Source organism: Pollicipes pollicipes, unplaced genomic scaffold, assembly GCF_011947565.3.
Source record: "Pollicipes pollicipes isolate AB1234 unplaced genomic scaffold, Ppol_2.1 Scaffold_1600;HRSCAF=1878_pilon_pilon_pilon, whole genome shotgun sequence".
NCBI lineage: Eukaryota > Metazoa > Arthropoda > Thecostraca > Pollicipedomorpha > Pollicipedidae > Pollicipes > Pollicipes pollicipes.
This window is the reverse complement of record NW_023595962.1, coordinates 9,199,755-9,213,504: the sequence shown is the minus strand read 5'-3', so window position 1 is coordinate 9,213,504 and position 13,750 is coordinate 9,199,755. Positions and strand designations below refer to the sequence as shown.

Sequence of the window (13,750 nt, the reverse complement as noted above, 5' to 3'; positions counted from 1 at the left end):
ATCAGACAAGAAGAAGACCCGGATGGTCCGAGGACCGGACAAGAGGACGTGTAGGACTGGCCGAGGACTGGACAAGAGGAGGACCCGGACTGGCCGGGGACCGGGCAAGAGGTGGACCCGGACTGGCCGAGGACTGGACAAGAGGAGGACCCTGACTGGCCGAGGACCGGACAAGAAGAAGGCGTGGTCGGAGGGAAGATCAGACCAGAAGCCACGGTCGGGTGGAGGGCCCGGTCCGGGCATGAAGCAGCGACCCCTTAAGGACCCGGGCTGCGGTGCGATGGCCAGAGACAGCCTCGCAGCCAGCTGACGGCGCCCCGGTCGGCGGGCCGGACCGGGGCGGGGCTACAGCTGCAAGGCGCCGCTTTGAGCGGTCAGGTCGGAGCGGGGCAGACTGACGGTTCTCCGTAGGGATGCGGTCAACACAGTAACATCAAATCAAACAGAATGTCGTGAGCTACCGTTGAATGGAGTAGAAAAGGTCTTAAATATGCGACGTGCACACATGTTTTTGTGCTACACTTTTGGTCGGGCTCCTTGATTTCCCAATGCATGCATGATTGCGAGTTTCAAAGGTGCAATCAAAACATGCGGTTGTGGTATCGACATCATGCTATTTGCTGTTGAACTGTATGGACCAAGCTAACTCTGTTCAGATCTGGGGCTTCCCGTGCTGACCCGAGCTGACCCGAGTCACCCGTCTGACCTGACCTCCTATTTCGCAGTGTGAGCAGCTGGTGGAGTGGTACGGGCCGTGGGTGTTCAGCCAGCTGAGTCAGTTGGTCTCCCCCCGGGATGTCTGCATCGGTGAGCTTCGGGCGACAGCGGCCAGTCAGCCGGAAGAGTCCACAGCTGCCGCATGGGGGAGGCCACCGCTGAAGCGACGCTGGCAGCTTAAGTTTTTGCAGTAGAAGTTGTGACATTTATACATTTCTGAAGTACAGGTTTTGCCGTGTGGCACTAACGCCGCGTAGAAGTCTTTAGACCAGAAGCAACGTCGTAAAAACAGTAACTATGGGTTTTTGCAAGAGAGGTAAAGACGGGCGTAAGTTTTTGGAACATGGCTTTATTGGGCAACATTTATATCGCGTATGTGTTTTTGCAGTAGAAGTAATATCGTGGATGAGTAATGACTCTATGCTTTTGCAGTAGAAGGAATGACGGGTACAACTTTTTGAAACATAACGTTTGTCGCGTATCACTAATGTCGCGTTTAAGTCTTTGCAGCAGAGGCAATTTGTGCATATGTAGCGGCTGTATGAGTTTTGCACAAGAAATAATGACGGGTATAATTTTTGCAGCATAAGTTCTGTCCCGTAGAACTCATGTGGGTAGGAAGTGACAGCAGGAACAAAGTCGCAACACTCCGTTCGGTAAAAGTACTATGTCGTAGCACTAGTGTGGAACCATCTGCGGTGTTATAGTAGCACTACTCTGTTGTAATACTAGAATCCATACGTCATTATCTGGTGGGATCATGTGGGGTGTCATTCTAATTTTCGTTTAGAGTGACTGTATCCGCCCCTGCACATCGGGGCTGCTGCTCCCCGTTTGTATTGGCGTTCACCTATTCCATCTCCTGCGTCTTCGTATGTCCCGTGCAGTGGCCTCCACCCTGTGTGGACGAGAGCTGTGTCGACCAGCCCCTCCTCTTCAGGTATTGACCTGTGCTGTCGGCGGTTATTGACCTGTGCTGTCAGCATTATTGACCTATGCGGTCGGCAGGTATCGACCTATACTGTCGGCATTATTGACCTGTGCTGTCAGCATTATTGACCCGTGATGTTAGCATTATTGACCTGTGCCATCGGCAGGTATTGACCCGTGCTGTCAGCATTATTGATCTGTGTTGTCGGCAGGTTTTGACCTTTGCTGTCGGCATCATTGACCTATGCTGTCGCCAGTTATTGACCTGTGCCGTCGGCAGGTATTGACCTGTGCCCCCGGCCGCCTGGCACGGTGCACCTGATGGGGGGCGAACGCTGCCAGTGGGGCCCCGACTACTTCTGCCAGGATGAGTTCCACGCCAGGGCCTGTAACGTGAGTGGCCGCTGCACCGACGCCGAGTGCTGACTTGTGGGCGGGCTCGCCTGGCGCCCGCTACGGACGGCATCGTCCATGTACTGACCGAGCATTGTTAGGAGCAAATGCCGCCGCGAAGGAGCGAATCGTTAGAGTAGAGAGTGTTGGAGAGCTCTACACCGAAAGCGGCCCAACTGTACCGTCCCGACGTTGGCGGTGCTATGAGTGGAGTGTCTGCGGTGTGTGCGTGTGTTGTCGGCTGGCGGGCCTAGCCGTGCCGACTGTGACCGGCCCCCGCTGTCCGCCTCAGGCCCTGCAGCACTGTGTGGAGCACGTCTGGGAGCAGGTCGAGCCGGACATGCCCTGAGGCGCCGACACCGGGAGCGGTCCTCAGCGCTGCCAGCCGTCGCTCGCCACCGGCTTGGCTCGGCCCGGACCGGCTCGGACGGAACGGAACCGGCAAAGACCGCGATATAGCCTACTGCTGTTTACCGTGTAGGACCTCCTGGGGACCCAAATACATGCGTGCCTTATCGAAGCAATCAAAATCGAAACACTAACTTGTGTGAAACGGCGTGCCTCATGCACAGAAAGTAAAGCTGCGTACGCATAAGCTTCTGTACTTTTGGGCATCGGGCGTCACAGCATCCGTCGACATGGTGGGAATCAAATTCGTTTCGAACCGCCATTCGCCACGAGTTTGTGGGTGCAAATGTAGCCAATGCTTGTCATGTAACGCTTGTCATGTAATGCTCGTCTTACCGTCCCCGTTATGAGCCGTTGTGACCAGCGGTGAGCAAACGGCAGAGCATGTCGGGCGCTTACGCTGATTCCCACCGAGGCGGCGCGTTGGCCACCGGCTCTCGGGGAATGTCATACTGGCCAGTCGTGCTGTCGGTCACCCGCTGTGGCTGTGTGATAGCACTGTAACTAACCGTACCGTCATCCCCGATGATATTGCCGGGAATCGTGATAACGGCGGCCACGTGGGTGCTATATGACCGCGTTGTAGAGGCATCCGAAAGCCCCAGTTGCTACTACTGCTATAACAACGGTCGCAGTATGCTTGTGTGGAAACGTATGATTTTACATAGCCATGCAGTGAGATTGAGAGCCACGTTCCGTGTGACATTTTGTATCCAGCAATAAATTAAGCCAGTGATGGATGTTGTCGGGACTGTCAGTCGCCACGGACGTCTGCCCGTCTGTCTGACCCGGAGCAGTGAGGTTGCGACCTATGGCGGAGCAGAACGCAGGTCGCAACCTCAACACTGGCCGGCCCGGCTCCGGCGCGGCAGCCAAGCGGGCGGCATCACTCGATGGGGGCGGGTCTGGTGCGCCCGGCCTCCACGTCGGGGTGAACGGACGCGCGCGAGATCCGAGGGACCTCCGGCCTGTCAGCGCCCCCTGGTCCCATGACTTGCTAGGACTAGTCCGGCGTCGGCGGCCGCAGCTCCTCGCAGCGAATGCGGCGCCGCAGCCGCTCCGTCTCCGCCGCGCGAGACGCTGGGGAACTCAGCGTGATCTGCTCGCCAGCTGTGTTCCATGCGAGGCTGTATTACACTGAATGGAGCCCACGCATTGTGTACGCGGTCTGGGCTGTGACACTTGATAGTGATCACGAGTTTGAGGTGGGCGTCTCCAGTTTGGTTCGGAGCCTCACCCATTGTCACCAGGGCGCTCAATCCGTAACTGATGAAATACGAAAGGAAGCAAATGAAAAGAGAACTGAAATTGACGCCGAAATAGGCATGGGCCCAGCGTCTGGTCATCGGACGCACAATCTTGAGCAGCGAACAGAAACCAAAAAGCCAAAAACAAAACATCATTTAAATACCGCACATCATCCATGGGAACAAACGCTGCTCGCTCTCGTCATCACCGCATAAATACAACGGCCACCAGCAAGGACGATAAAGCGAAGTGAGCATTTGTAATACATTGCTAAGCAGACCGAAACAGCAAAATGCCGTCTGAGATCGATACACATCACCCCACTTCCGTGCATCAGCCCTTCGCAGGCACTGAGCCAACTGCACGCTGGACAACGGCAGACCGCACGGCGGCACGGCGTCAAACTGCGAGTGTGGCGGGCCGTTCCGAGATGGCGCTGGCCTCGCGTCAGCTGACCCCGCCGGGCTGGGCGTCGCAGCTCCACTGGCTCATGACGCCGAACAGGGTGGGCACCAGCAGCAGGTTCTCCAGCTGGTCGGTCAGCCGCCGACTGTGTGACGTCTCCGACTCCAGGTCCATGGCCGCCCTATCGTGGCGCACCTGCAGCACACAGCCACATGTATCACATCCAAAACGCAGACACCCAAGCGACAATGTAACGGCAACAGCTGACGGCTAGCGGAACAATCAGCGCCCAATCCCCACAATACGCACGACAGGAACTAACTCCAAATGCAGGCCACGAAATTGACGGCCAAGATTTCTGACGACGCTGTGATGCTCTTGGTCTTTCCAACGCCCCGCGCCTGGCCATTCTGCTGACCCGTGCAGGGCCGGCCTGGGTTCTGACCGGCTGTGTGGGCCGTGACCGAGTGGGCAGGGGCACACCACTCACCTCCAGCTCGTCAGCCAGCTGCCGGAGCTGGCGCTGCTGCTCGCCCAGCCGGCGGGGGCACGCCACTCACCTCCAGCTCGTCAGCCAGCTGCCGGAGCTGGCGCTGCTGCTCGCCCAGCTGCGCGCGGGCCTCCGTCAGGCAGCGGATCTCCTGCTCGCGACCTGGCGTGCGGGTCGGGGTGACTGTGTCATACCACCGCACATCCACTCTCTGACATTGCACTCAAGATACCACACCCCTGGTGTCACCCTGACGAAGGCCACAGGGTGAGCATGTCAGATACGACACCAAGTCCTCCTGTCGCCCTGCGGCAGAGTTCAGAGTCACATGGTCGCTGTCGGCCATCATGTACACCGCTCCTCCCCCAAGAAGCCAGCAGCATATGACTGTGCGGGACGGCTAGAACTGCACTCACTGAATCTATAGAGCGTGGCGGCAAGGGCCACACGGACACCATTACAACCGACACAGCATACCAGGGTGGGGAGGACCACATGACACACCACACGGACACCATTACAACCGACACAGCGTACCATGGTGGGGAGGACCACACGGACACCATTACAACCGACACAGCATACCAGGGTGGGGAGGACCACATGACACACCTCACGGACACCATTACAACCGACACAGCGTACCATGGTGGGGAGGACCACACGGACACCATTACAACCGACACAGCGCACCATGGTGGGGAGGACCACACGGACACCATTACAACCGACACAGCATACCATGGTGGGGAGGACCACACGGACACCATTACAACCGACACAGCATGCCATGGTGGGGAGGACCACACGAAAACCATTACAACCGACACAGCATACCATGGTGGGGAGGACCACACGGACACCATTACAACCGACACAGCATACCAGGGTGGGGAGGACCACACGGACACCATTACAACCGACACAGCATGCCATGGTGGGGAGGACCACACGGACACCATTACAACCGACACAGCATGCCATGGTGGGGAGGACCACACGGACACCATTACAACCGACACAGCATGCCATGGTGGGGAGGACCACACGGACACCATTACAACCGACACAGCATACCAGGGTGGGGAGGACCACACGGACACCATTACAACCGACACAGCATACCAGGGTGGGGAGGACCACACGGACACCATGATAACCGACACAGCATGCCAGGGTGGGGAGGACCACACGGACACCATTACAACCCACACAGCATACCAGGGTGGGGAGGACCACACGGATACCACTACAACCGACACAGCATACCACGGAGAGGAGGACCACATGGACACCATGGTGGGGAGGACCACATGGACATCATTACAACCGACACAGCATACCATGGAGGGGAGGACCACATGGAAACCATGGTGGGGAGGACCACATGGACACCACCATAACCAACGACAAAGCGCCAAGCCTTAACGTCAGTTTGCAGAGACCGAATGTTGCAAGCCGTAGTTTGCATGCTTCTGGCCTTTGACTGTGCATAACATCATTGATAATGCCTAAAAGTACACACGACAACTGCGTTTTGGTGAATTTATTCACCGGGGTTATTTCGTGCAACGATATTCATACAAACGTAACTGGATCAGCTAAAGATGTCCCACTTTTTCCGAGCAGCATCGACGCAGTTTGGATAATATGGCGGTTGTCAATCAAGTACGTTAAAACTTCATCGGGCACCAGAGACTGAGGAGTGCTTGGGTAGCGCTGAGTCTTCACCGGCCGGGGCCAACTCACGGACGGTTTGGTGCAGCACGTCCTCGAGCGCGCCGGACACGTCCGCCGGCGGCTCGAGCGGCGAGTCTGGGCGCTCGTCCTCGCTGTCGGCCGACGCCGCCGGCCACTCGGCCGCCTGCAGCGAGATGGCCTGCGGCAGACACAGGCCGGCGCCGGGGCAGGTCAGCACGCGGGGCAGGTCAGCACGCGGGGGGCAGGTCAGCACGCGGGAGACAAGTCAGCACGCGGGGCAGGTCAGCACGCGGGGGCTGATCAGCACGCGGGGGCAGGTCAGCACGCGGGGGTAGGCCAGCAGACGTGGGGTCTGGCTATCAGGAGGGGTTGGTCGGCAGGCAGATCAGGCCAATGGTCCAGGTCAGATGAGCAGGCTGGGTCAGGTCAGTATACAGATGACAGACACGGTCGCGTCGGCCAACAGACATAAGCATCGGAGCAAACCACGCAAGGAGATGTCCGAACTTGACAAATACCGCCCCCAACAAACGCAAGTCGCAGTCCCAGTCTATTACACACAATATTATGTCTGATTTCAAGACCGGACGCGCCTCTAATTAGAGCGCTGTCCGCGTGTCGTACAAGGAGACCCATCGCGCCGTTGTTACACCGCACAGCGCGCGGTCTGCGGGCCGGAGCGCCGCCTCCGCTCCGATCCGGGGGGCGACACTCACGCGCACGTGCTGCCGACTGTGCAGGTGCTGCTCCTTGTTGTGGGAGCTGCTGAAGTAGGCGTCGCAGAGTCGGCAGTAGAGGTCGTTGCGGTCGTCGTCGGAGTGGACCTCGGGTTGGTCAGTCGAGTCGCCGTCCCCCTCGGCTGCCGGGTCAGGGCAAGGTCAATCGCGGCATTCCGACGCTGTTCAAGCCGACCCATTGCTGAATCGGCCAATGAAAGCCGACTTACGACCGAATCGACCGATGAAAGCCGTCTTATGACCGAATCGGCCGATGTAATTCGACTTACGACACAATCGGCCGATGCAAACCGCCTTACGACATAATCAGTCCTCCAGCTCAGAGGTGTACAGTGTGTGAGATGTGCCCATCCAGCTGGTACATCTCAGCATGCCGAAGATAACATTACGAGCCAAGTGTGACCTCAGGGGGTCGAAATTCAATCTAGCTTACCACACCACCCATTCACATACTATGCAAACGTATTTATACTCCACATCACATTGGCGCGCGTTGGCCCAGTACAAACCAATATCACACACTGGGCACGCATCGCCCCTTTCCACTTACTGCATGCACCGCCCCTCCGCCGCCTGCCTGCACTGGCTGACCGGCCGCGGCCCGCCGCCGTCTCGGCCGACCCGACTCTGACCTTGTGCCTGGCGACGGCGCCACAGCCGCGCCCGTCGCCGCCTCTGCTGACCCGACTCTGACCTTGTGCCTGGTGTCGGCGCCACAGCCGCGCCCGCCGCCGCCTCTGCTGACCCGACTCTGACCTTGTGCCTGGCGTCGGCGCCACAGCCGCGCGGCGTCTCTGCTGACCCGGCTCTGACCTTGTGCCCGGCGTCGGCGCCACAGCCGCGCGGCGTCTCTGCTGACCCGGCTCTGACCTTGTGCATGGCGTCGACGCCATAGCCGCGCGGCGTCTCGGCTGACCCGGCTCTGACCTTGTGCCTGGCGTCGGCGCCACAGCCGCGCCCACCGCCGTCTCTGCTGACCCGGCTCTGACCTTGTGCCTGGCGTCGGCGCCACAGCCGCGCGGCGTCTCTGCTGACCCGGCTCTGACCTTGTGCCTGGCGTCGGCGCCACAGCCGCGCGGCGTCTCTACTGACCCGGCTCTGACCTTGTGCCTGGCGTCGGTGCCACAGCCGCGCGGCGTCTCTGCTGACCCGACCCTGACCTTGTGCCTGGCGTCGGCGCCACAGCCGCGCGGCGTCTCTGCTGACCTGACTGACCTTGTGCCTGGCGTCGGCGCCACAACCTCGCCCGCCGCCGGTAGTCGGTGAGCTGCTGCCGGTACTGCTCCTTCTGCTGGTAGGCGCGCTCCTGGTACACGCCACGCTCAGCCGGGCTCAGACCCGCCCACAGGCTGGACAGCTTCGGACCGGCCTGACGAAGACAGGTCAGGTCAGGTCAGGTCAGGTCAGTGTTCAGACCCGCCCACATCCGGTACCCCAACAGCGCCTCCTACACCCAGAGCACGTACTTCCATCCCAAGGACGTACCCTTCTGGAGGGCGCACCCTTCACCCCGAGCACATACCCTTCACCCCGCGCACGTGCCCTTCAACCTGAGCACGTACCCATCACCCCGAGCACGTACCCTTCACGCTGAACAACATTACGTACCCAACATTTGCCACCAAAGCACGTACCCCACCCCGAGCACGTACCCTCCGCACGTTGAGTCCCCGCCATCGGGCCTTGAGCCGGGGGTACTGCTCCTTGGCGAACAGGTTGTAGGCGGAGAGGGGCGCCGGGGGAGGGTCACCGTACTCGGGCGGCGTCCTCTTGGGACGCCCCACCCCCGGCCGACGGGACCCCCGCTGGCGACAGAGGCAAGAGGTCGGCGGGTCACCACGAGGTCAGCGGGTCGTCGTACTCCGGCGGCATCCTCTTGGGACGCCCCACCCCCGGCCGACGGGACCCCCGCTGCCGACAAAGGCAAGAGGTCGGCGGGTCACCACGAGGTCAGCGGGTCATCGTACTCCGGCGGCATCCCCTTGGGACGCCTCACCCCCGGCTGACGGGACCCCCGCTGCCGACAAAGGCAAGAGGTCGGCGGGTCACCACGAGGTCAGCGGGTCATCGTACTCCGGCGGTGTCCTCTTGGGACGCCCCACCCCCGGCCGACGGGACCCCCGCTGGCGACAGAGGCAAGAGGTCGGCGGGTCACCACGAGGTCAGCGGGTCAATGTACTCCGGCGGTGTCCTCTTGGGACGCCTCACCCCCGGCTGACGGGACCCCCGCTGCCGACAAAGGCAAGAGGTCGGCGGGTCACCACAAGGTCAGCGGGTCACCGTCGTCCGGCGGCATCTTCTCGGGACGCCTCATCCCCGACCGACGGGACAGGGGCCGCCTCCGACGCCGGCGGAACGGTTGGTGCTGGGGATGCTCCAGAGAGAGTGCCATCAGTCCATATGTGGAACAGCAGTCATTTGTGTGTCGATTACCAAGAGAGCTAAACTGCTATCAGGTGCCCACTGGACATTCCTCCCAGCACATGCACTCTAGACTTGCTGGCTTCACATTCATGAGAATCGATTCATCCTTCAAGGTTGTGCTTCAAGGTTGTCCTTCAGTCAATTCATCCTGCCAGGTACACCAGTATGTAACTTCAACGTCGGAAGCCCTACACCCTTCAGAACAGGATGCACATGTACATCTAGGTGTATGGATTAAGCATGTCTGCACAGACTACAAGGATAGCCCTCCCAAAGAAATTTGTGTTTTAAATCTTGAATGTTCCACTTGACGAGATTATTTTTACTCAGCTGTTCGATCAGATCATGTGCATGACCACCACTGCGGTCAGTAGGGTCCAGACCACATTAAGTTCCGAAAAAAATGAGTGTAGTACTGTGTTTGACCATATAGAAGGCACACAAACAGAGATGGGCCGCTGGCATTAGGGCGTGATTACGTCTATCATCAGACAGTGGTTACGCATCACTCATTACTCATCACCACCAGAAAATACCATCACCACTACATGCTTGGCCACCACTAATCTCCAGCCAAATTATTCTTCAGCGGATTTGGTTACCAAATGGTTCCGAAACAAACTGTATATAAGAGCTTATGATAGCTGTCACCGAAGTTTGGTTCCAAAACGAACTGCATATAAGAGCCTATGATAGCGGTCACTGAAGTTTGATCATATTGTCTCTGCTCAAGACAGCATGATCATCAGTGGTCTATCGCATCATGATCTTCACCCACCTGCTGTTTTTTAACGACAACGAATGTCTTCCCGGGGGGCGGCGCGGGCTCCGTGGCAGCCAGCAGCGCCTCCTGTAACTGAGCGGGCGGACAATCAGCAGACAGACCATCAGCTGACAGACCATCAGCTACAGACCATCAGCACACAGACCATCAGCAGACAGACCATAAGCTGACAGACCATCAGCTGACAGACCATCAGCTGACAGACCACCTGCAGACAGACCATCAGCAACTGGCCAGGCCTATCAGTCAGCGACTGATCAGAACAGCAACCAGGCGCCCAACTGGATGGAAAGTGAGAAAACTCATAGCAACAACAGCTAGCGACCCGACTGAACCTAACACAACCTTCCACCACACGAGTATGTACCTAGCATCTACCTAGCACCGAGAACAATGAGACATCAAGCACATCTAAACCATCGCCGTCGTCACATGTCCGACGCCATCGCGGGAGCCCTCCTACCTCTGCATGTTCTCCAAGCAGGGCCGACAGGTCGGCAGCGCTGGCCTCGGCAGCAGCCGCACATAACTCGCCATCAGCTGCACATAACTCGCCCACCGTGTGCTGGTCCACCGCCGACAGCCCCTCATTCAGCTCAGCTGCCACACCTGGATGGCACGGCCAGCCAGTCAACATTCAGCCAGTCTCGCTTGGGCGAAGTGCGACGTTGCGGTCTAGAACATGACGTGCTTGTTGCTTCATGAATGTTTTTAAGGAATGCTCCGTGCAGTTGGAGATGGAAGCGGCACTCACGTATCTTATCTGCAGGCCGACGACTACGAAGAGGAACAGAGGAGTCACTAATAAAGCAATGCATGGGAAAACCAAACGTTCAATTCGGCCGAATTTAAAGTTGCACTAAAATAGATATGAGGCTCCATTGAAGCCACCAAGCACTTGCATCATTTCTCCTCCGGTACGCAGAAGCCGGACGTGGATGGCGGGGACGGACGCGGATGGCGGGAGCGGACGCGGGCGGCGGGAGCGGACGCGGGCGGCGGGAGTGGACGGCGGACGGCGGGACTGGACGCGGGCGGCGGGCGGCGGGCGGCGGGCGGCGGGCGGCGGGCGGCGGGCGGCGGGCGGCGGGCGGCGGGCGGCGGGCGGCGACAGCGGAAGCGGGCGGCGGGAGTGGGAGCGGGGGCCGGAGCTGGCTCAGCCTTACACGTGCGGTCCATCAGCTGGCTGGAGCCAGGCGGCCCCGGCCCCGACCCCGGTACGGATCCCGGGTCCGGCGCCGGTGTTGCCGCCGTCAGCTGGTTGAAGAAGCTGGAGATGTCGAAGTCCGCCCCATCGCTGCCAGGGTCCAGCAGGTCGGCACCGGCCCAGGCCACTGTGCTGCAACAGCCAATCACGGCATTTGATGGCGTCTACGTCACATGGTGCCAGCCAATCACAGCACAAGAATCAATATATGTGCAGTCAGTGGAGCGGGCCACTGCTGTATGGCATGGCAAGAGGTCAAGGTTGCAGGTTACGGCTGGATTCTGTTTCATTCATATTGCATTGATAATCAGTTGTATTGTTGTGACAGATGTTTAAATCAGCATCATATAAATTGTAAACTTAGCTGAATCAACACCTAACCTACACTGACTTTATGTTTCAGATTTTAGGATCTGACTTCAGTATTTCAGCCACAACATCCTAGAGAGCAAACTTGGAAGAACATATGCATCACTGACTGAATTCACAGTAAAATAACAGAAGTTACTTCTAAATGCAACCAAATACCCTGCAGCCTGGTGGTGGCCAGCATACCTTCCTTTCATGCTGGATTCTTGGTCACTGCAATCCAGAAGCACACTATGGCTTGAATTTTCTAGGAATGACATCCTGAAACTGATATCCTCATTCAGTTTTCAGTAATGCATGATATCTCAACTTGACCTTGACCTCAATCAATGTTTAAACCAGAACTTAGGAGGCAATGCAGTTGGTTCCATATTTTCCCCATCTGATAGCATGCCTAAGCAGCATCCCAAGGAAGCTCATTTTACAAAACACTGGATACCCGAAAAGAACTGACAAAAAACGGACTGGACATTCATCTTTCCTGCTTAGTTAGTGTAGGCCACCTCATTCAGGAGCATCCTAACTCAAGGAATATTCAGGCAAAAACAGGTAAGGTGACACAGAAAAAAGCACTCAATAAGATGCCTCAAATTATTTACCAATAAACAGGACAATTAAAGGCATAGTCATCCCATATAGCATAGACTGGATCTCAGGCAAGCCGGGACAATTTTTGTATGAAAAACTTAGACCAAATTTTTGGCTATGGTTTCAGACTAAGGATGTCTATAAGGCATAGCTGGTTGCAACAAATCTTTCCCTATCACTGCAGTAGAGCAATTCCAGCTCAAAGCCAAACTTCAACTAAGATTTTTCTGAGCCACATATTGCTGTGACACTGCCACTGAATGGCAGCCTGCCATTCTGATCATCTGAAAAGTGGCCTTTAGAGACATATCTGGTTTATAAGTGAACATTTTTACTTTCTCAAGGGCTGCATCAGGGCCATACTTCTCCATTGAATTAAAAGAATCCAGCCCCAAATGTTTAAAAAGAAAGAAGGGCAAATCCAAGTAAAAATCTGTTTGATTAACTCATAAAGTCTGTTTATCTGATCCTGAAACCAAGCCCATTGCAAATAGTTTTCAAAAAACTACAGACTTGGGAATTGGGAACTGACAAGCATAATACAAAATTTCGTATTCTTACATTCGTCATAAGCCATCTCATTATCAGGCTAGGTTTACAGCACCCTACATATACCATGGCACCTATAAATATATGTACACATCAATCTCTACCGATACCCGTCAACTAGCAGGGAAATGTTGCATTGGTGAAATGATGCTGACAACTAACACTAGCTGATGCACATTGCCTAGAAATTCCTACAATGAAAAGAAACCCAAGACATCGTACCAGCGCCAGATTACACTCACATTCCCAACTATCAACGAGGGTCAGACAATAGAAACATAACCCTCAAATCTTGCAAAATAGCAGTTATTCCCTCATGTGTTCTACAACCAGCAATAGTATGTAGCTATAGCGCCACAATTGCAAAAAATAGTGTTTTTGACGTCACAGAATATAAATCAAAAATAGATATACATTATTATAGATAAAAAACAAGTTTTTACACCATACCATACTCAAATTATTAAATTCATCCTAACTGGTAGGATATTAAATAATTTCTACGTCAAAAACTTGAAACATTTTGACGCAGCTTGTTTCATGACGTCACTGACGCGAAACTGGTTTTGCTCTTTTCCCCCTTCGGCTCTCTTGTTTATACATTCACTTTTATATGCGCCGAAATCCTGTCGGAACAGGCGCCATTGCGAGCGCGTCGCAGGTGTCTGTCGGATGAATAACTAGTACATTGTGAAGAAGCCGTGAATAAAGACACACAGTTGGTTATCTTATAGGTGGGTATTCAAACCTCAGCGTGTCAAACGTCCTATTTTGATCGGCTTTGGGAAGGTAGATAAGTG

The 13,750-nt window shown here is 56.2% G+C and overlaps 2 protein-coding genes across 5 annotated transcripts in view; one reads left to right on the top strand and one right to left on the bottom strand.

Annotated features, from left to right (window-relative positions):
• Positions 1-3,192, top strand: part of LOC119091766 (prosaposin) — a 37,546-nt gene extending 34,354 nt beyond the window's left edge. For both annotated transcript variants that reach the window (XM_037214644.1, XM_037214638.1), the window contains exons 21-23: positions 726-807; positions 1,928-2,040; positions 2,333-3,192. In XM_037214644.1, coding sequence (XP_037070539.1) covers positions 726-807; positions 1,928-2,040; positions 2,333-2,389 — 252 coding nt within the window. In that variant the 3' untranslated portion in view covers positions 2,390-3,192. The remainder of the gene's footprint in view (positions 1-725; positions 808-1,927; positions 2,041-2,332) is intronic.
• A 646-nt stretch (positions 3,193-3,838) lies between these two features.
• LOC119091782 (SWI/SNF-related matrix-associated actin-dependent regulator of chromatin subfamily E member 1-related) lies at positions 3,839-13,271 on the bottom strand. Of its 3 annotated transcripts, none has more exons than XM_037214656.1 (11): positions 13,193-13,271; positions 12,000-12,080; positions 11,404-11,576; positions 10,701-10,846; positions 10,232-10,309; positions 8,682-8,834; positions 8,236-8,398; positions 7,009-7,151; positions 6,341-6,470; positions 4,662-4,753; positions 3,839-4,296 (listed from the first exon to the last, which is right to left on the bottom strand). In XM_037214656.1, exons 2-11 carry the CDS (start codon positions 12,071-12,073, stop codon positions 4,144-4,146), a joined length of 1,305 nt encoding a protein of 434 aa, XP_037070551.1. In that variant the 5' UTR covers positions 12,074-12,080; positions 13,193-13,271; the 3' UTR covers positions 3,839-4,143. The 3 variants fall into 3 exon arrangements, with proteins under 3 accessions (XP_037070551.1, XP_037070566.1, XP_037070559.1); XM_037214671.1 differs by having other exon boundaries at positions 8,245-8,398; XM_037214664.1 differs by having other exon boundaries at positions 13,173-13,252.
• Positions 13,272-13,750: the final 479 nt, after the last annotated feature.

What these genes read in the sequence shown, in the direction of transcription:
- LOC119091782 (XM_037214656.1), bottom strand. Translation starts at nt 12,073, where the DNA reads ATGTCATTCCTAGAAAATTCAAGCCATAGTGTGCTTCTGGATTGCAGT. An exon ending in TGCTTGGAGAACATGCAGAG is followed by an intron (nt 10,310 to 10,700) that starts GTAGGAGGGCTC and finishes CCGCCCGCTCAG; the next exon opens with TTACAGGAGGCGCTGCTGGC. An exon ending in GGGGACTCAACGTGCGGAGG is followed by an intron (nt 8,399 to 8,681) that starts GTACGTGCTCGG and finishes TGTCTTCGTCAG; the next exon opens with GCCGGTCCGAAGCTGTCCAG.